Source organism: Rhineura floridana, chromosome 14, assembly GCF_030035675.1.
Source record: "Rhineura floridana isolate rRhiFlo1 chromosome 14, rRhiFlo1.hap2, whole genome shotgun sequence".
In the NCBI taxonomy this organism is placed as follows: domain Eukaryota; kingdom Metazoa; phylum Chordata; class Lepidosauria; order Squamata; family Rhineuridae; genus Rhineura; species Rhineura floridana.
Genome location: NC_084493.1, coordinates 37,283,485 through 37,304,511, shown reverse-complemented (window position 1 = coordinate 37,304,511; position 21,027 = coordinate 37,283,485). Strand labels below are relative to the sequence as shown.

The window sequence follows — 21,027 nt, the reverse complement described above, 5'->3', positions numbered from 1 at the left end:
CACTAAAAAACTGAAGCTTGGGAGGAAATTCACTTTTTAGCAGGACAATGATCCCAAGCACAAGGCCAAAGCAGCATTGGAGTGGCTCCAGAACAAAAAGGTGAATGTCCTACAGTGGCCCAGTCAAAGTCCTGATCTCAATCCCACTGAGAATCTGTGGCACTCTTTGAAAATTGCGGTCTACAAGTGACATCCAACCACCTGGAGCGAATCTGCCAAGAAGAATGGGCCAAAATCCCTCTGACACTGTGTGCAAAACTGGTACTTACCTACACCAAAAGACTTAAAGCTATTTTTGCAGCGAAAGGTGGCTCTACCAAATATTAACATGTGGGGGTTGAATACTTATGCAAGCAATGTTTCAGTATTTTATGTTTACAAACATTTCCCAACATAAAACCAATCCTTACAATAATTGGTTTTGAGTTTCAGCATTTCAAAATACAATATCATACAGAACAAAATTACAATGTACCATTTGTAATTCAGCAGTATGAGAGCATTGGTCAGGGGTCTGATTACTTGTCTAAGTCGCTGTAAAGAGAAAAGGGTGCAAATATAAGGGATGACTCTGAGCTCAGCAGATACAGATACTTTAGGCTAAACTAGATCACTAGTGTACTTCCTTCTCCCCTGGTAATGTCTAGTAAATGTCAACATGGGATGTGAATTTCTCAAAGTGATTAAATTGTATCACGCCTTCCCCCTCCTAGACTTTACCAGGGGAAGGGGAGTCATGGGGCTGATGCTTTCAGTCCTCTGTTCCCTTTATTGTCTCCTTCACGTTCCACCAATCTGATGCTCTCTAGCTATTTTGGGGCACAACTTCCAACACCCCTGGCTTCTTATGGCTGCCTTGCCTGGGGTTGATGGAAATTGCAATCCAAACATCTGGAGAGCACCAGGTTGGCACAGGCTGGTCTAGTTCTACCCTTAGGCTTTTGAGGAACTTCTTTCAAAAATGCCTAGAGGATTTTGTAACATCTAGGCAGATGACACTAGGTACCGACAGCATGAAATAACACCCAGGTGAGTGAAGAGTTTCCCAGTTCCTGCTAGATGGGATTCCAAGTCTACAAGATGAAATACTAATTATATACTTTTTTACTAACTGTCTTTTTTAATTTAAATGTAACCTTCTTCCCTAGTGTGTTGTTTTTTTTTTAAAAAAAATGTCCTCACTTATCCTGATGTGTGTGTGTGTGTGTGTACTGCCTTCAAGTTGATTCCGACTTATGGCGACCCTGTGAATAGGGTTTTCATGGTAAGTGGTATTCAGAGGGGGTTTACCATTGCCTTCCTCTGAGGCTGAGAGGCGGTGACTGGCCCAAGGTCACCCAGTGAGCTTCATGGCTGTGTGGGGATTCGAACCCTGGCCTCCCAGGTCGCAGTCCAGCACCTTAACCACTACACCACCCTGGCTCTCTCCTGATGTATAGTTCCCCATTTTAAAAAAAATATTTAATTTTTATTTTTTGGGTTTTTTTGTTTCCCTGTGCCTTTTATTTGCCAGGTAAACTTCTTTCTTTAGTAGATTAGTCGCTGAATAAATAAGGACTCTTCAGAAGGGATACATTTGCTGACAAGTATATTTTGTTTTTCTTCTGTTTACCATACTTATATGCCATCTTTCAAAACACAGCAGATGGTTTCATAATAATGGCTTATAATCTATGAGGCTTGACCACTTCACTCTGCGGAACTGGCACTGTTACAGATGCCACATAATACTCATTCCACACTTGTCAGAAATCATTCTCTTATTGTGGTAGCACCTACACTTTGGAACTCCTTGCCTGTTGACATCAGGCAGGCGCCTTCACTGCACTCTTTTCAGCACCTGCTTAAAACGTTTTTCTTTAGGCAAGCCTACCCAGACATGTAGATGTTGACATGTTTTAATCCTTTTTAGCTTATTGTTACATTTTAATGTATCTTTTAAATGTTTTTGATTACTTGTTCTTAACTGGTTTTAATTGAGAATTTGTACAATTTTTGTAAACTGCTTAGAGGATTTATTACAGTTAAGCTGTGTATAAATTTTGTTAAATACAAAAGGAAAAAGAAAGAGGGCGGGAACAGGAATATAAGCAGATCCAGTTACCAATTATTTCATACTGTTTATTTATTTATTAAATTTACATCCCATTCTTCCCCCAGGAGCCTGTTACATAGTGAAGTGGCATAACTCCCAGGTGGAACAGTCACTGCAGGACACACCTCTGGAAGAAGAGGAGCCCTAATGGCAACTACTTGTAGTCAGGGTGCTTGGCGGGGGGGTCTTGCCATCTTATCTTTCATCTGCTACAGGCAGGCGGAATATGTTGTTGGGCTAAGACCACAGGCGTCCTAGTTTAGACTATCCAAAGTCTAATCCTCCTTTAGCTGCACATGGCACAGTAGGAGGAGATCCCTTTGGGTTGGGGTTTGGCACACATCCACTGAGGTGGGCTGAGTCTCAAGCACCTGAGTTGGCTGGATAAGAGGTAACCAGATGGCAAGAAATGAAACGGCTAAGATGGTTGGGATAGGCCAGCTTTGCCCAGTCTGATGCTCTCCAGATGTTTCAGATGACAGCTCTCCAATCAGCCTCAGCATCATGTGGCCATGCTGGGTTGGGCTCATGGGAAATGTAGTCCAAAACATCTAGGGCTTGGGAAGGCTGGGCTAGGTTCACATGGACTGTGTGGTCATAATCCTGCCGTATTTAGCTGCTCTGTGAGATAGTGGTGTTCTTGGCCATGCTGCTAGGGCTCTAGATGGCCTGGTGTGGTTCAACTTCACTGCTTTTCAGTGGAGAAATGATTGTGTTTCTGTTGCTGTTCTTTAGTTTTTGGTGTACCTGTTGCTTTTCTGACTTAACTGGCTCCATAGGACATTTTTATTATCATAGTACAGCTCAGAGATTTGATTGTAGTGTCCTGGTTTGCTGAAGATAATTCACAGTCCTAGTTTGTAACAGCAATATTTGTTTGATGTGTTTTGTTGTCTGAAATAGTTGCCTTCTTTAAAAATGATATGGAAAATGGACTGCCTTCAAGTCGATTCCGACTTACGGCGACCCTACGAATAGCGTTTTCATGGTAGGCGGTATTCAGAGGGGGTTGACCATTGCCTTTCTCTGAGGCTGAGAGGCAGTGACTGGCCCAAGGTCACCCAGGGAGCTTCATGACTGTTGGGTGATTTGAGCTCTGGTCTCCCAAGTCATAGTCCTAGGATAGGTAAAACTGACCATGGGAGAGGGGGAGGGGAGGGGAAGTAGGAGGGGGGAAGGAAGGGAGAGGAAAGGGGAAGGAGGGGAAAGGCAGGTCTGAGTATTTGCATGCTTTTGAGTTCAGTGGGATTTACTCCTGTGTAATCATGGCTCGGATAGATAAAACTGACCATGGGGGAGGAGGAGGGGGAGGGGAGAGTAGAGAGAAGGAAGAAGGGGGAGAGGGGAGCAGAAGGAGTAGGAGGGGGAAGAAGGGGAGGGGTGAAGAAAGGGGGAGGGAAGGGGCAAAAGGGAGGTGATGGGAGGGAGGAGGAGGGCAGGACAGGTTTGATCATTTGCATACTTACTCCCATGCAATCATGCTTGAAAATGGAAACGGACTGCCTTCAAGTCGATTCCGACTTAAGGCGACCCAATGAATAGGGTTTTCATGGTAAACCGTATTCAGAGGGGGTTTACCATTGCCTTCCTCAGAGCCTGAGAGGCAGTGACTGGCCCGAGGTCACCCAGTGAGCTTCTTGGCTATGTGGAGATTCGAACCCTGGTCGTAAATCAGGCCAGTCCTTGGTATCATGTCCAAATAACTGATGACTCGACCAAGGCTATTTTTTCAAGTCTTAACACCTTCCTTCAGTTTTGTGAAATATCAGACATCTCTGGGTTCCCCCCCCAATACACTGTCATCTCCATTACACAAAGCAGAAATGAGGTAATGAGACTTGTCCAGGTTGAGCCTTTTGAGGACTGAATTGCAGATTTTGTTCTTCAGTGTTGCTATAGCAATGTATATGTGACTGTTGTTCATCCTGCAGTAAGCTTCTCATGACAAGTGTTAGTATGCAGGACACACAGAAAACAGGCAAAGGAGTCTCCTGTTGGGAGACTGTGAAACAAGCATCGCTCCAGTATTGCTTCCAAGTATTACATAACTGTTTTCTTTGTCTGTTCTCCATGTGCTTACAGAAGCATGCAGACATATATAGTTAAACATTGTAATGCTTTTTTTTACTCTCCAAAGTCACACTGGAAGTCGAAATGGATACTGCTTGCAATAGGCAAAAGAAGGGACTCTGATGGCCACTTCAAGGAGTCCTGCTGGCTCAGACCAAAGGTCCATCTTTTCTAGCATCCTGTATCCCAGTGGGGCCAGTCAGATGCCCCTGGGAAGCCCACAGGGAGGACATGAGGACAAGAACACCCCCCTGTTCTCGCTGTTCTTCAGGAAATGCTGTTCAAAGGCAGCTCTGGGTACATTGAGTGGGGAACCCCAGATAGCCTCTTTTTCCAATACATATGCATATCTTTGTCTCCCTGTCTTTCTTAGGTTAATAGAAATTGGTTCAGTCACAGACTTTGCTCTGTCAGTTTTGTGTATCTCCATTTTAATCATTGTCTTCTGGTTGTGGTACGGAGATGGGAAATTGAGAGCTATTCACAGCAATGTTTACTTCTACTTTCTCCCTATTTTGAGATAGAGCTTGTGATGAGATTTATTAATATTAGTGAGCATTAGAAAAAGTTAGGAGTCTGCTAATCTGCCAGTTGGTGACTCTGGTTTATAAAAATGTCTAAGGAGGCAGAAGAAGCTGTGAATTCTTAGTTTTCATTCACGTGGATTAAGATATGCCCAGTTCCAGGTTTTCAAGTTAAAACATCACTGCAGAAAGGGGTGATAAATCCAATAATGGGCCTTTTAGTAAACATGCATTTTTTAGGAGTTAATTTGGCAGGTTTGGAGGAGTAGGGTGCTGGATGCAGATAGGGCGTTCAGAGGAATTATCTCTGATCAGGCAGTCCACCCTGCTGACTCATTTGTGATGTAGAGAGCAGAGTTTGTCCTTGCTGGAGGGTGAGGGACTGTGGCATTGGACACTCACAGCAGGGCTTCGACAAACGTGAGGCAAACAACGTCTGTGTGCATGGTGGCACTTTATTTATTTATTTATTTATTTATTATCTGATTTATATCCCGCCCTTCCTCCCAGCAGGAGCTGAGGGCGGCAAACAAAAGCACTGAAGACATTAAAACATCATAAAAACAAACTTTAAAACACATTAAAAGAAAACATCTTCAAAAACGTTTCTTAAAAAAAAGTTTTCAGAACATCTAAGATTAAAAACATTTTAAAAAAGAAGGTTTAAGAACATATTAAAAAGCAATTCCAACACAGACACAGACTGGGATAGGTCTCAACTTAAAAAGGCTTGTTGAAAGAGGAATGTCTTCAATAGGTGCTGAACAGATAACAGAGATGGCGCCTGTCTAGTATTTAAGGGTAGGGAGTTCCACAGGGTAGGTGCAGCCACACTAAAGGTCCGCTTCCTATGTTGTGCGGAACGGACCTCCTGATAAGATGGTATCTGCAGGAGGCCCTTGCCTGCAGAGCGCAGTCACTGACTGGGTGTATAACAGATAAGACAATCTTTCAGCTTTCCTGGTCCCAAGCTGGATAGGTCTTTGTACACCAAAGCTAGAACCTTGAACTTGATACGGTTTAACTTCCTTAAACTGTATGAAAGAAAACAGTGTGTTGCTTCTCTTGGGGAATATTTTCAGTCTCTAAATAGGTTAAACAGGGATCTCTAAAGCAGGGTACAAAGCAGTAGCAGAGGTCTGTGGGACTGTAACTAAGGCTGAGGCTGTGTCTGTGTGATTTTTTTTTACTTCCAAAATCAAAAGGGAACAGTTTTAAGGATTTCTTAAAATACAGTAGACGCTCATTGTAACATGATTCACTGTACTGTGGATTCGGATATGCCGCAGGTAGGACGATGTCCCCGAGTACTGTGGGTGGATCCGTCTCCTGATCTCACCGTTGTAGTGTGGTTCTGTGTTTTACTCAGGTATTGTTCACACACAAAGTCCAGAAGTACATCCCCCTTTGCTTTCGAGAGTGAGAGAGGAGTCATTCTCTAGTTCTCTTCATTAACCTGGTGCCCACCAGATGTTTTGCACTACATCTCTCATCAGCCCCAGTCCAACATAGCTATGCTCCTATCATCCCTATCATCATACTGTTGAGCTGGCTGGGGGTGATGAGAGCTGTAATCCAAAACATCTGGAGGGCACCAGGTTGGCAAAGACTGCTGTAGTTCATAGAAGCACCTTAGGAAGGGGTGGCAAGAGCCTGACTCCAGTCGACAAAGCAGGTGACAAAAGGAAGTATATGATTCTCAATAAATTTTCTATTTAATTCTCTTTTACAGTAACCCATCACCACCAAAAATGACTTAAAAATAACACTATCATTCCCTTCAGTATATATTTACTGCATTTCTTCTATGTGCTGTTTTATTATGATTACATTAAGAAAATCATAGAGTTGGAAGAGGCCTATAAGGCCATTGAGTCCAACCCATTGCTGAGTGCAGAAATCCAAATTAAAGTATTCCCGACAGGTGGTTGTCCAGCCACTTCTTGAAGGTCTCCAGTGTTGGAGAGCCCACTACTCCCTAGGTGGTTGGTTCCATTGTTGTACCGCTCTAATAGTTAGGAAGGTTTTCCTGATGTTCAGTTGAAATCTGGCTTCTTGCAACTTGAGCCCATTACTCCATGTCATACACTCTGGGATGATCGAGAAGTGACCCTGGCCCTCGTCTGTGACAACCTTTGAAGTACTTGAAAAGTGCTATCATCTCTCCGCTCAGTCTTCTCTAGGCCTGAGAAGAGAAGGGAAGAGAAGAAGAGAAAAGAACTAGCCATGCTCAGTTCTTTTAGTCTGTCCTCATAGGGCTTTGTTTCTTGTCCCCTGATCATCCTTGTTGCCCTCCTCTAAACCCGTTCCAGTTTGTCTGCATCCTTCTTAAAGCGTGGTGTCCAGAACTAGACATAGTACTATGATAGGCCTAAGCAATGCCGAATAGAGGAGAACCAATACTTCATGCGGTTTGAAAACTATACTTCTGTTAATGTAGCCTAAAATAGCATTTGCCTTTTTTGCTGCCGCATCACACTGTTAGCTCATATTCAGCCTGTGATCAACAACAATCTCAAGATCCTTCTCACATGTAGTATTGCTGAGCCAAGTATCCCCCATCTTGTAACTGTGCATTTGGTTTCTATTTCCTAGGTGTAGAACGTTGCACTTATCCCTGTTAAATTTCCTTCTGTTGTTTTCAGCCCAATGCTCCTGCCTATCACGATCCCTTTGAATTTTGTTTCTGTTTTCCAAGGTATTAACCATCCCTCCCTATTTTGTATCATCTGAATATTTGATAAGCATTCCCTGCACCTCCTCATCCAAGTCATTAATACAAATGTTTAAGAGCACTGGGCCCAGGACTGAGTCCTGCAGTACCCCACTCATTACCTCCCCTCAGTTTGAGAAGGAACCATTGATAAGCACTCTTTTAATACAATTCTGTAGCCAGCTGTGGATCCACCTGATAGTTGTTCCATCCAGCCCACATTTAGCTAACTTGCTAATCAGAAAATCATGGAGCACCTTGTTAAAAGCTTTGCTGAAGTCAAGATATATTATGTCTGTGGCATTCCCACCGTCTACCAGGGAGGTTGCCCAATCAAAAAATGAGATAAGATTAGTCTGGCAGGATTTGTTCTTCATAAATCCATGCTAGCTTCTAGTAATCACTGCATTGTTTTCAAGGTGCTTGCGGACTGGCCACTTTTTAATCTCCAGAATTTTCCCAGTGTTTGATGTCAGGCTGACTGGTCTGTAGTTCCCAGGTTCTTCCTTTTTCCCTTTTTTGAAGATAGGGACAACATTAGCCCTCCTCCAGTCATTTGGCACTTCACCCATCCTCCATGATTTCGCAAAGATAATAGACAGTGGTTCTAAGAGTTCTTCAGCCAGTTCCTTCAATACTCTAGGATGCAGTTCATTGGGCTCTGGAGAAATAGATTTTGAATAGAGGATAATCTATGAGCAACTACTGACCACTGCAAAAAAAAAAAAAGGAATTGTTGCCTTTAGAGGCATTATACCTCTGAGCTACAGATGCTGGGACAGCCAATGGAGGACAGCTGTTCCCACCCCACTTGTGAGCTTCCTGGAGGCATTTCTCCAACCTTTGCTGGAAGCAGGAGGCTGATATTTGGTCTCACACAACAAGGCTGTTCTTGATTTAAAAATTAATTATGCAGTAGTGTTTGCAGCTGAAGTTTATGGGAGCTCACCACTAGAAGGTGCTGTTTTTTGCTGGCTTCTTAAGGAGGAAGAATGGGTTGATGATGATGATGATAATGGCCATTCTGATGCTATTGTTTGTTATACTTAAAAATACAGTACTTAAAAAGTCTTATGAATGTGTATCTTGACACATTTTGGGAACAAAATCAGAAGTATTTACAGAAGTAGCTTTGGGTAATACTTCACCTACTATTGCATTGGGTGTAATCAGCAGAGCCCCCGGATGAGTGTACATACATATATCAATAATTTTGAATAGAGACAGAACAGTGCCATTTAACGTGCTCCCTTTCATCCTGAACTTCAGATAAGCAATAATTAAACAGACAATTTATGGACCTTTGCCCAGTGTGGATCTTATAAAAACTAGATTTTTGTACAACCAGGCCTTTTTTTAAAAAAAAAATATATCTTCTCTGTTTCTAGGACTAATGGCAGATGAATAAACGAACATGGCAGCCATGGTTCCACCAGTGAAGCTGAAATGGCTTGAACATCTAAACAGCTGTTGGATCACAGAAGATAGTGAATCTATTGCTACAAGGGAGGGAGTCTCCATCTTGTATGCTAAATTAGTTAGTAATAAGGAAGTAGTACCATTGCCTCAACAGGTTCTCTGTCTCAAAGGACCTCAGCTACCAGATTTTGAACGGGAGTCCTTATCAAGTGATGAGCAGGACCACTACTTGGATGCCCTTCTCAGCAGCCAGCTGGCTCTGGCTAAGATGGTGTGCTCAGACTCTCCGTTTGCTGGAGCACTTCGCAAACGTTTGCTTGTGTTACAGCGCATCTTTTATGCACTTTCTAATAAATACCACGATAAAGGCAAGGTGAAACAGCAGCAGCATTCTCCAGAAAGCAGTTCTGGATCAACAGACATCCATTCTGTCAGCGAGCGGCCGAGGTCGAGTACAGATGCACTTATAGAAATGGGGGTCCGGACTGGACTGAGCCTGCTGTTTGCACTGCTCCGGCAAAGCTGGATGATGCCTGCTTCAGGACCTGGGATTAGCCTTTGCAATGACGTCATCCACACTGCAATAGAGGTTGTGAGTTCTTTACCGCCATTATCTCTTGCTAATGAAAGTAAAATCCCACCAATGGGACTGGACTGCCTGTCTCAGGTAACATCGTTTCTTAAAGGAGTAACAATTCCTAACTCTGGAGCAGATACTCTGGGCCGAAGGCTGGCTTCTGAGTTGCTGCTTGGCTTGGCTGCTCAGCGTGGTTCACTGCGGTACCTCCTGGAATGGATTGAGATGGCACTGAGTGCGTCAGCGGTGGTCAACGCAATGGAGAAGAACAAGACGCTGCAGACTCAGGAGGGGATGATCAGTTTTGATTGTTTCATGAACATATTAATGCAAATGAGGCGGTCACTGGTATGTATGCACCATGTATGTTTGAAATTGATGTTTTTAATTCTTGGCCCTTCCTTCTAGAAACAGATGCGTAACCTTTGCAGGTTTCATTGAGATTAATAGAAGTTTTGAAGTCTCTGAGTGCTAGGTGGCATGAGCTGTGCTTAGTGGCATTAAAACAGTTTCAGATGTGTCTGAACTGGGATTGGTTGTCTTTAACCTTATACAGTAATATTTGTTTTGGCTCTAACTTCAATCATTTTGATTTGACAGAAAAGATAAACAGTGTTAAGAGCAACTTGTGACAGTACCAGGTAGTTGTAATTGTTCATTGGAAATCAAGCTAGCTGGTACAATGCAGTAATTCAATCATCATGGATTTTAAGCTGTTGTTTTATATGACTAGCTTGAGATTTTTTTTCTTTGATGCTTCTGCCCACCAGTTCTGCCGACCTGACTGAGAAGAAGCAAATTAAAGTTTCAGTGTTTGCTCCATTCTGTTGTGAAAATTATACTTGTTAATTCAAATCTGTACATTTTAAAGATTCAGCAGAATTGTGCCTAGTGTACAAATGTTGCTAGTGGGTTTTTTTCCTCTTGGGCTTATGCTGAAACTCTGTTTTTTTGCAGTGGTTACCCATGTGCAGCTTCCTTGCTTGGGAAGAGGGGAAATCATGCTTTGCCACTTGTGCCTTTATGTATGTTTCCCATGAGATACTGGTTGGGAGTAACTCACTTGAGACTCCTTGTGTGTAATACCTACATATGGTGGGGAATGGCATCAGACTCAAAAGGGCACTTCTATCCCACGTGATGTCCATGTTGGAATAACCTCCACTGCAATTTCACTGCCCATAGAATACGTAGCTTGAAGCACCCAGTGTGTGAGTGATTGCAATCCTGTTTCTCTCTTCCCTCACATGTACACACTTTAAACTTCAACCTGCCCCTTTGTTTTGAAATGCTTGTCAAATTGCTGACTTTACCTTGTGGTATGTTTGGAGAGTTCCCAGTCAGTGTGTGAATAAATGCAGTCAACACTTAGAGGGAGATGTGTTACCTCACACAAATCCTCAGCTGTATTAAAGTATGTGAAACTTGTGAAGCAGGAGAAAAATATTTTCATTAATATCTGGGTTGTTTTTCCAGAAACAAAGAACCATTAGGCATGTATCTTGGGGTGTTTTTGTTTGCTTTTTAATTTACAAGCAGGAATACTTCTAAACTTTGCTGCCTTTGGTGTCCTTGTGATGGTTAAGAGCATGAACTATGAGCAGGGCACTCTGGTTCAAATTTCAGCTGAGCCAGGCGCTCCTGGGGTAGCTTCAGACCATGCAACATTGTGTGTTTGCCTGTGTCACGTGGGGATAACATGAGGATGATGGAGAGAATGTGCATATACTTATTTGAACACTTGAGAAAGTTCTATGTAAATACTCAGAGTAGTTGTTTTGAAGGAAACTCTGCTCCGTTTGGTTTTATTTAGGGAAATCTATTAATTCCGTGGAGGGTAAAAATTTATTTATTTATTTATTTATTACATTTGTATACCGCCCCATATCCAAAGCTCTCTGTATTTACTTGTTTGTTTATTAAACTTCTATCCTGCCCTTCCTCCCAGTAAGAGCCCAGGGCAGCATAACTCAGTGTATGCCAGAGATGTTGCAATGATCACTTCTGCAGTGATGTTTTACCTTGCAGGGCTCGTCTGCTGATCGAAGTCAGTGGAGGGAACCGACAAGGACATCTGAAGGTTTATGCTCCCTTTACGAGGCAGCGTTGTGCCTCTTTGAGGAGGTATGTTTCTGCAATCATTAATTAAAGGCTAGTGGGTTTTTTTTAAGGTCTGCCGTTTGCATTCTTCATGTTCTGTATTTCTCACTACTTTGGAAGTGTGAAAATAGTAACTCTGAAGTTCTCCCGCTGCTTCCACGGATTTTGACCCTGTTATTTTGTTTTGCTTCAGGTTTCTCTCTCTCTGCTAAAAACCTTGTCTGTGAGTCTCACAGCCTGCGTCACTGACCAACATGTTTTGCTGTTCACTAGATTTTTTGTCCTGCCTTTTCCCAAGGCCCAAAGTGGTTGTGTGTTAAAGAAAGGAGTGGGAGAAGTAGTAGTAAAAGTAGTAGTAGATTCCTGCATTGAGCAGGGCGGGTTGGACTCAGTGATTCTGTGACCAAAAAGGATTTGATGGGTGAGTGGCAGCTGCACAGAACAGCTTTTGATGTGCCCTTGCTGTTTGATTTTGTCAGGAAGGCGTGCTTGGTTGATGTTGAGGGCTGTGATGAAACAAAGGATATAATATGTGAAGAGTGGGAGGATGACTCTCATTTTACAAAAGGGAAGTGTGAAGTGGAAAGCTGAGCCCCAGATATGTTGTAATATCATTATTTCCCCCTCCTAGACCTTCATATTTAGTTTTATGATTGACTTTTAAGAACATAAGAAGAGTCCTGCTGGATCAGACCAAAGGGGTCCATCTGGTCCAACATCCTGTTTTCACAGTGGCCAGCCAGATGCCTCTGGGAAGCCTGCAACCTGAGGGCAGCAGTATTCTCCCCAATTTTGTTTATTTATTTATTTATTATTTAATTTATATCCCACCCTTCCTCCCAGCAGGAGCCCAGGGCGGCAAACAGAAGCGCTGAAAACACTTTAAAACATCATAAAAACAGATCTTAAAATATATTAAAACAAAACGTTGAAAATATTTTAAAAAATCTTTTAAAAAGGGTTAAAACATTATTAAAAAAACATTAAAAAGCAATTCTAACACAGACGCAGACTGGGATAGGTCTCAACTTAAAAGGCTTGTTGAAAGAGGAAAGTCTTCAAAAGGCTCCAAAAAGGTAGCAGAGATAGCATAGTAATACTACCAATGGTATTCAGAGTATGTGTTCTAAAAAATTGGACCTTTATGCCAATTTGGATCTAGACTTTGTACTTGAATTAAGATGATAACATGCTAGTAGGGCACAGCGATCCCTCAGTTTCCTGAAATGTATTTTTATTTTGATAGGTTTGTCGCATGGCTTCAGACTACTCTAGGACATGTGCCAGTCCAGACAGCATTCAGACTGGTGATGCCCCTGTTGTTTCCGAGACCTGCGAAGTGTATGTTTGGGGCAGTAATAGCAGCCACCAACTTGTGGAAGGAACACAAGAGAAAATTCTTCAGCCCAAGCTGGCTCCAAGTTTTTCTGATGCTCAGACAGTGAGTGACTAGGGATTTATTTATTTTTTGGTGTGTGCGCCTGTGTGTGTTCATGTGTATGTTATCAGCATAGTGAAAAAAGAGGTGAAGGTTCAGTGTTGAACAGCACTGAATATTTCCTCTAACCATTAAAAAAGGCAAGTTACAAATCTACAATTCCTGAGCTGTATGAGGGTCCCTTGTTCTGAAAATAAATACATAACCCTTGATCAGCAATTCTAAATAAATTATGTTTAATGTTCCTTAATTTTCTTCCCACAATAGATTGAAGCTGGCCAGTACTGTACATTTGTAATATCTACAGATGGCTCCGTTCGGGCTTGTGGCAAAGGCAGTTACGGCAGGCTGGGACTGGGCGATTCCAACAATCAGTCTACTCTAAAAAAGCTGACGTTTGAGCCTCACAGATCTATCAAAAAGGTGTCGTCATCTAAAGGTTCTGATGGCCATACGCTGGCATTCACAACAGAAGGAGAGGTCTTCAGCTGGGGTGATGGTGACTATGGAAAGCTGGGCCATGGAAATAGCTCCACACAGAAATACCCAAAACTTATCCAGGGGCCTTTGCAAGGAAAGGTGCGTTCACACAAAGGGGTGGAATGGCACTTTCGTTCTTTGGTAGCTTGGTTATGTTGCTCTGGAGACTTCCCGTATTTGAAGGTTTCCTGTTATCTGTGATTTGGCTTCCCCCCTGATTTCTCTGGGCCATAGGATGGTGACAGTGGAGTGCCCTCCTTTCCATCCGCAAGAGGGCAGGATGTTTTCTAAAAGCAAGATGTAGCTGGTGGCTGTTTTAGGAGGTACCATCCACATCCCTTTTAGGTTGTGAGAAATGACTGCTGTAATCCAGTTGGCCCCTTAAGCATGACTTGAGTTTTTGGTGCTGTCTAGGAAGCTGCAGTCATACTATTGTATGTATTTACAATATTTATATGCCACCCTTGTTTCTCAGTTCTAGAGGCGTTTACAGTGGATTAAAAACACAAAAAATACACTTTCATAAAACCATAAAGTAAAACAGCTGCTTTATTGGTTGTTCACTCCATGTGAAAGCTGGCAAAGAATGCTTCCCTCTGGCAATGACAATAATGTTTGTGCTGGACTTGCCACTTGAATTGGGCCAGGCACATGGAATGCCAGTGCCAGCCATGGCTGTGAGAGTTTGGCTCTGGTACAGAGATGTTCTCCTTGTGAGCAGACTGATGTTTGTGGCAAGCCCAAGACACATGCTGTATTTGGCTGCGTTTGGATTACATCTGTACAGAAGTGTATTTGGTGACTCCCATGGAGAGTGATGTTTGATTTGGCCTTCAAGTGGTTTGGCTGCATGTGCAAGCTCATTTGATTTCCTTACACATTTTTAACTAGTTAAGCCTGGTGCTTTTCCTTTTCAAATTCACTAGTATTATTCCCACAAATACTAGATGGTGCAGAGCCACGTCATTCATATTTTTCCCACCATAGATAACAGGTAACTAAAATGCAAACCATTGAATGGGCCAAGGGGCGTTTTCAGGGACAGGTAATATTGCAAGGCAGCCCCAAATCTGGCTGTCATATTTTGCTGGTTGGAGGGATGAGTCATAATTAAAGGTTGGGGGAAATAATCTGGGACTGGTCAGCCTTGCTTTGGTGGGATACCGCCCCTCTAAAGGAGACAAAACAGAATCTAAACAGATGCTAGACCTGAATCCAACAGGAGGGATTGACGGTGGATATAGGTGGAAGGCAGTGGAGGCTTCCCAGCTAGTAATGCAGGGTTTCAGTGGCCAGGACAAGACTGGAACATAGTAACATAGGAGCCTAACTGGGAACACTGGTCCATCTAGCTTAGTATTGTCTACACTGACTGGCAGTATCTCCAGGATTTTCTGGCAGGGGACACTCCCAGCTTAATGTGGCGATGCTGGGGATTGAACCTGGGACCTTCTGCATGCAAGGCAGACTCTCTGCCCCTGAGCTATGCCTTTCCCTGACTGGGACTGGAGAGAGATAAAGAGGAACGGTCAAGAGCACAAGGATAGACTTGTAGTAGCAGCCAGCTTTGGTCTGGACTTCCACTTTGCAGCTCTAAATCTCTTATGTACACCGCCCAGAGAGCCTTTTTGGCTTAGGGCGGTATATAAATAAAATAAAATAAATAAATAAATCTTCCTGCGAAGTGTTAATGTCGCCTCAGTGATTACAGGGAGCAAACCAAATGAGGCCAAACCCTAACTCAGAAGAGTCTCTCTCTTTTTTGCCCCATTTTAAAATTAGGCGTGTGGCTTTCTGTGCTCGCAGCTTCTGCTACAAAATCCAACCGTTTACCACATTTCCCAGAAAGACCTGTAGCACTGGAGTTGACGCAGAATTTCCCCATCTTTCATCTCTAGATTTGTTGATGGGGAGAAGTTAGAAACCAAGAAATTCCGTTCTCCTTGCCCCCCCCCCCTCCGGATGAGCTGCACTTTGCAGGGACACAGCCTGCCTAAGGTGAATGCGGCAATGAAAAGGTGAGAGGGACAGCCGCAGTCCCTCCCTAGGCAGGAGCAGGGAGAGCAGCTAAGAGCAGGTGGAGCTGGAGCTCTCAGGCTTTCTGACGAGGGGCAAAGCCTTGGTGCTGTTCTCTCTTCCTCGTATTATGGCTGTGAGGGGAGAGAGACTCTGTTGCCATCAGGGGAGGCTGCTTCCACCTGCCTTGCCCCACCCTCCAGCCTTCAAAAGGGAGCTTCTTTAGGAGGACTTTCTGATCTTTGGGTTGGGCTGTGTGGGTTGGGGGATAGCTTCTACTGTGTTGTTTAGTTTTATTGCTTCTTTTTGATGTTTATATACTTTTATGTCTGATGTTTATATGCCTTTATTTTGTACGTCGCTCAGAGTGGCTGGGTTTCCAGCCAGATGAGCGACTAATAAATCGAATAAAATAAATAAATAATAAATAAATAAAAATTACTGGGGAAGGGTAGAGGAAAGTCTCTGTTTGTCTCCTGTGTTGATAGTTGCCTTTCCAGCAGTCGTTCAGTTGTAACTCTCTGTCTCCTCTTTGCATGCCCTGCAGGTAGTGGTGTGCGTGTCAGCCGGATATAGACACAGTGCTGCTGTTACAGAAGATGGTGAATTATACACATGGGGAGAAGGGGACTTTGGTAGACTAGGTAATGGACACAGTTTGCAACAAGCTATCTGACTTGCCCAGGGTTTTTAAGAATATAATTAACATTTTTACTGAAAAAATTGTAACCTTAAAAAAATATTGTGATCTAATAAAGTACAAAATCAACTTTGCTGTAAGCTTCTAACCGACCCATTTGATAGAGCTAAATAATAGCAAGGCATACTTTGATCTAATGATATACCAGTATTGCCTCCATCATATTCTAGTATAAAATCCTAGGACTTTTATTTCTTTTTTAACCCTTTATTATTATTATTAAAACTTCTTAAGTATCCAAATATTCTTCATCCTCAACTTCTGTCTGTTGTGGTAGAGCTCCATTCAAACCTCAGTTATCTGTTTCTTCACAAGAAAGCTTGAAGTATTTGAATCTGAATAATTTCAAACTTCCTTTTTCTCACCTCTCCTTTCCCTTTAACTCTGTTCATTGTTTGGATGGGGGTAAATAAATATGCTCTTCCTTAACTGCTGCACCTTAAAAGCCAAAAGCTTCTTTTTTATTAACCAAACTTAGAATATCTTTGCTTGGAAAAGGCTAGATATGTATCCGTTTTTTGAAACTCCAATGAATTAACATGTTCTTTTTAATGCTTCCCTCTCTGTTCCTCTTTTCTCCTTACCAGGCATTTTATTTTCAGTTTTGAATTCCCCCCCGCATGATAAAGTCCTTCTCTCTTTCCCCAAAATGGCTTCCAGGTTGTTGTTTTTTAACTGTGCTTAAGGAGGAAGTTGTGTGGTACCTGCAGTGACTCTAAGTGCTCACTATTTTCATTTCTCTGTTTTAATTTTTGTAAGCCATCTTGAGTGCCAGTTTTGAGAAAAAGGCAGAATATAAATGAATAAAATGGTAACAACAATAGGGTTAAACTATTTCATTGTGTTTTTATATGCTGTAACTCACCCTGGACCATCTGGTGAAGGGTTGAAGAAGGGTGGCGGCAGTGGCAGCGGCGGCAGCTATTGCTGCTGCTGCTGCTGCTGCTGCTAATAATAATAATAATAATAATAATAATAATAATAATAATAAATGTGATGCATTAATCTGCATTGACTGAATACTAGAGAAATTTACTTTCTTCTCAACTTCTACAAAAGTTTTCATGCTGGCAAAAGGAATGATTATTTTCTTTAATGCAGATTAAAACAGTGTTTTTAGGATGGGTTTTGGTGCAATGAAAGGAACAAAATGGAAACCTTCGCAGCTTTTTTTCTTTTTCCCCTCTCTTTTCTTTCCAAGGTCATGGTGACAGCAACAGCCGTAACATTCCAACTTTAGTAAAAGATATTAGCAACGTAGGAGAAGTCTCTTGTGGCAGCTCGCATACCATTGCTTTATCCAAAGATGGGCGAACTGTTTGGTCATTTGGAGGAGGAGATAATGGTAATGTTTTTCCAGGCACTTTCTTCTACATTGTGTTTGAGATTGTACAGCGTGTTGTGTGTTGAAGGCGTGGTGAGGGAGGAAGGCCTGTAAAATCTCAACTTCCATACTTTGTTTTCTTCTTCCCTTCCATCTTTAAGTACAGAAATACCCAATGGCCGCATACGGACAATTGCCCATGGCTTCAAAAAGGTTGATGAAGCGATTATGCTTGTAGTCACATGCTCCTCTGTCACCATTCCCCTCCTTTCCTCTCTTCATGCACCAGCTTTGGCATGGAGAATCCTGGCTTGTTTGCATTAGTGCCAGGAACTGGGGAACTCTGGCTTAGTGTCAGTTAAATTAGGATCAGGTCCTGGCTGCTTATCCTGGTTTGTTAACCAACTTTAAACCATAGTTCCCTAAACAGGATATTGCATTCCCAGCTTTGAATGTAACATGGCACTCTGGCTTAATGTAAGTCTGGACAAGGGAGGAGCATACTCTCGCAGAGTCATAAGCCATGGTTTATGAAGCTGTAGATGATGGTCCAAACACAGCCAGTGTATTGAAGTGGTAAAAAATTAAGAAAAGATGGTCCGAACACAGCAAATGTATGGTAAAAAAAAAAAAAAGGTTGCCTCACCTCAAAAAACATTGCAGAGTTTAAAAAGGTTCAGAAAAGGGCAACCAGAATGATCAAGGGGATGGAGTGACTTCCTATGAGGAAAGGTTGCAGCATTTGGGGAATTCTTAGTTTAGAGAAAAGGTGAGTAAGAGGTGACATGATAGAAGTGAATGGCATGGCATGGAAAAAGTGGATAGAGAATTTTTTTTCTCCCTCTCATGACACTAGAACTCGTGGACATCCAATGAAGGTGAATGTTGGAAGGTTCAGGATAGATAAAAGAAAGTACTTCTTCATATAGCGCATAGTTAAACTATGGAATTTGCTCCCACAAGAGGCAGTGATGACCACCAACTTGGATGGTTTTATTTATTTATTACATTTATATACCGCCCCATAGCCGAAACTCTCTGGGCAGTTTACAGCAATTAAAAACAATAAAAACAAATACACATATTTTAAAACACAAAAAACAATTTAAAACACAATTAAAAAAAAATTAAAAACACATGCTAAAATGCCTGGGAGAAGAGGAAAGTCTTGACCTGGCGCCAGAAAAATAGCAGTGTTGGCTCCAGGCGCACCTTGTCAGGAAGATCATTTGAAACAGGATTAGACTAATTCATGGAGGAAAAGGCTATCAATGGTGGCTACTAGCCATGATGGCTGCCTCCATAGGCAGGGGCAGCATGCTTCAGAATACCAGTTGTGGGAAACTGCAGGAGGGGAGAGTGCTCTGTGCTCTCAGGTCCCGCTTGTGGGATTCCCATGTGCAACTGGTTGGCCACTGTGAGAACAGGAAGCTGGACTAGCCGGGCCCCCTTTGGCCTGACCCAGCAGGCTCTTCTTACATTATGTTCTTAGAGTGGTCTTAACTCTATTGCTACAGTGCGGCTTCCTGCTAAGGTCTGCGCGATGGCAGGCTCCTTCCACAACAATGCTGTTGTGTGTGTGTACGTATGTGTTTGCTGTCAGTGGGAGAAGGTTGTGTGGTCTCACACTGAGCTTATGGATTGTGCCCTAAATCAGTAAAATAGTATGTGGCAATGATTCAAGTCGTGATATGTATTTAGAGAGGTTTCTTTGTTAAGTAGTTGTCATAATACTAAATTTTGCATGCAGTATACTTTAAATATGTTGTCATTTCATGGCCCAGGAGGTGCAGGACGCATCATAAACCGACTTGTTCCCTATTATCTAATTCTAACAGGCAAACTTGGTCATGGGGACACCAACAGAGTATATAAACCTAAAGTTATAGAAGCCCTACAAGGAATGTTCATACGGAAAGTTTGTGCTGGAAGTCAATCTTCACTTGCTCTAACTTCAACAGGGCAGGTAAGCTGGAAGCCGCATTGCCATTTACACAAAAACCCTTGCCCAGAAGCCATTCTTACTAGCAGTTTGTACCGGGGAAGTCATTTGTGGTGTGTCAACAATGTGGGGGGGAAAGAAAATTAATTCAGTGTACAAAAATGCCTCTCCCTGCTCACTCTGGGGAAGGGACTGTTTATAAGACTGATAAGAAGCCATTTTGTGTTTTGCTGGCCCCTTTTACACTTGAAAAGTACCCAAAGTGATATATTTAAAATCAAGGAATAGAAAGTCTTAAAACATTACAATACAATAAGATTCACATCCCAAGCTTTGAAACAGCAGATGAATGCGCATGGTTTCAAAGGGATACATTGTTGAAATCTTAGATTTTCCTGTAAGAACTCATAAGCCTGCAGATGATAGATCCTCCACTTTACTGGCCAACAATGAGAATGAGTACATTTTTAATGATTGTAGTTAGAAATTATGATCACCCACCTCCCTGACCCAACAATTGTTTGCAGTATCCCCAATATGCAGACTGAATAGCTCTGCCTAGAAGATCTTCTCACTTTGCTTCACTTCATTGTAGATGTAGCACTCTGTGCCTGCGCAGCATGTATGTGAGGAGTGCCCCCTCTCTTAGTGCAAAAGAGGATGGGAAATCCATTTGTACTTGAGCACTGTGTATGCCTGAGTTGGGCTGCAACATTTAATTGCTGAAACAGTTAACCAATTTTTCAACCTTGCAATTCATTTAAAAGTGGTCCCAATTCTAATTTTTAAAAATATTTTTCATAGACGTACCTTTAAAGATGCATTCCATGTTCTCCTTCACATTGGAAGGAATGCCTCTTCTATGAAGATGCCTGCTGTGACTTGTATGCTTTGTCTAAAGACAAAGAATATAGCCTTATTGTTTTAGAGTTATTTTGTTTACCTGTATGCAAATGTAATCAACTCATCAATTTAAATGACCAAGATTTCTTTAATAGTGACAGTCCTAACTGGGACTTCACCCAGATACGGACTGATGGGTTTTTTGGACTAATAACAATAATATTTTGTGTTATTCAATTCTCTATATTTTGACCCAGGTGTATGCTTGGGGCTGTGGTGCGTGTCTAGGATGTGGGTCTTCAGAAGCTACAGCGCTCAGGCCCAAGTTGATTGAAGAGCTAGCTGCTACGCGGATAGTGGATATTTCAATTGGGGACAGCCACTGTCTGGCACTTTCTCATGGTAAAATATCATCTGTATGTAATGCTAAAACTTATTTTGGCCAATATACATTGGTTTTCAAGTGTGTTTAAAACTATTGTTTCTGTTTAGATAATGAAGTTTATGCTTGGGGCAACAATTCCATGGGACAGTGTGGCCAAGGAAACTCCACAGGTCCCATTACAAAGCCAAAGAAAGTGAGTGGTTTAGATGGAGTAGCAATTCAGCAGATTTCTGCTGGAACATCCCATAGTCTTGCGTGGACAGCCCTTCCTAGAGATAGGTAAGTGATCATTTGGTATTAATAACCCAAACATTATGTGTTTGTGCTGAATGGCTTTTAATCGTCTCACTTTTTAAAATAGTACTGCTTGATATTTTTGAAGGATGTCTCTCCCTTTTCTT

General features: G+C 42.3%; 1 protein-coding gene across 7 annotated transcripts in view; it reads left to right on the top strand.

Annotated features, from left to right (window-relative positions):
* The window catches only part of HERC1 (HECT and RLD domain containing E3 ubiquitin protein ligase family member 1), a 167,787-nt gene that overhangs the window by 9,836 nt on the left and 136,924 nt on the right, over positions 1-21,027 (top strand). For all 7 annotated transcript variants that reach the window (XM_061594925.1, XM_061594923.1, XM_061594922.1 and 4 more), the window contains exons 2-10: positions 8,791-9,746; positions 11,427-11,522; positions 12,745-12,939; positions 13,204-13,515; positions 15,980-16,076; positions 17,334-17,477; positions 19,295-19,422; positions 20,499-20,643; positions 20,734-20,905. In XM_061594925.1, the coding sequence (XP_061450909.1) occupies positions 8,817-9,746; positions 11,427-11,522; positions 12,745-12,939; positions 13,204-13,515; positions 15,980-16,076; positions 17,334-17,477; positions 19,295-19,422; positions 20,499-20,643; positions 20,734-20,905 (2,219 nt within the window). In that variant the 5' untranslated portion in view covers positions 8,791-8,816. The remainder of the gene's footprint in view (positions 1-8,790; positions 9,747-11,426; positions 11,523-12,744; positions 12,940-13,203; positions 13,516-15,979; positions 16,077-17,333; positions 17,478-19,294; positions 19,423-20,498; positions 20,644-20,733; positions 20,906-21,027) is intronic.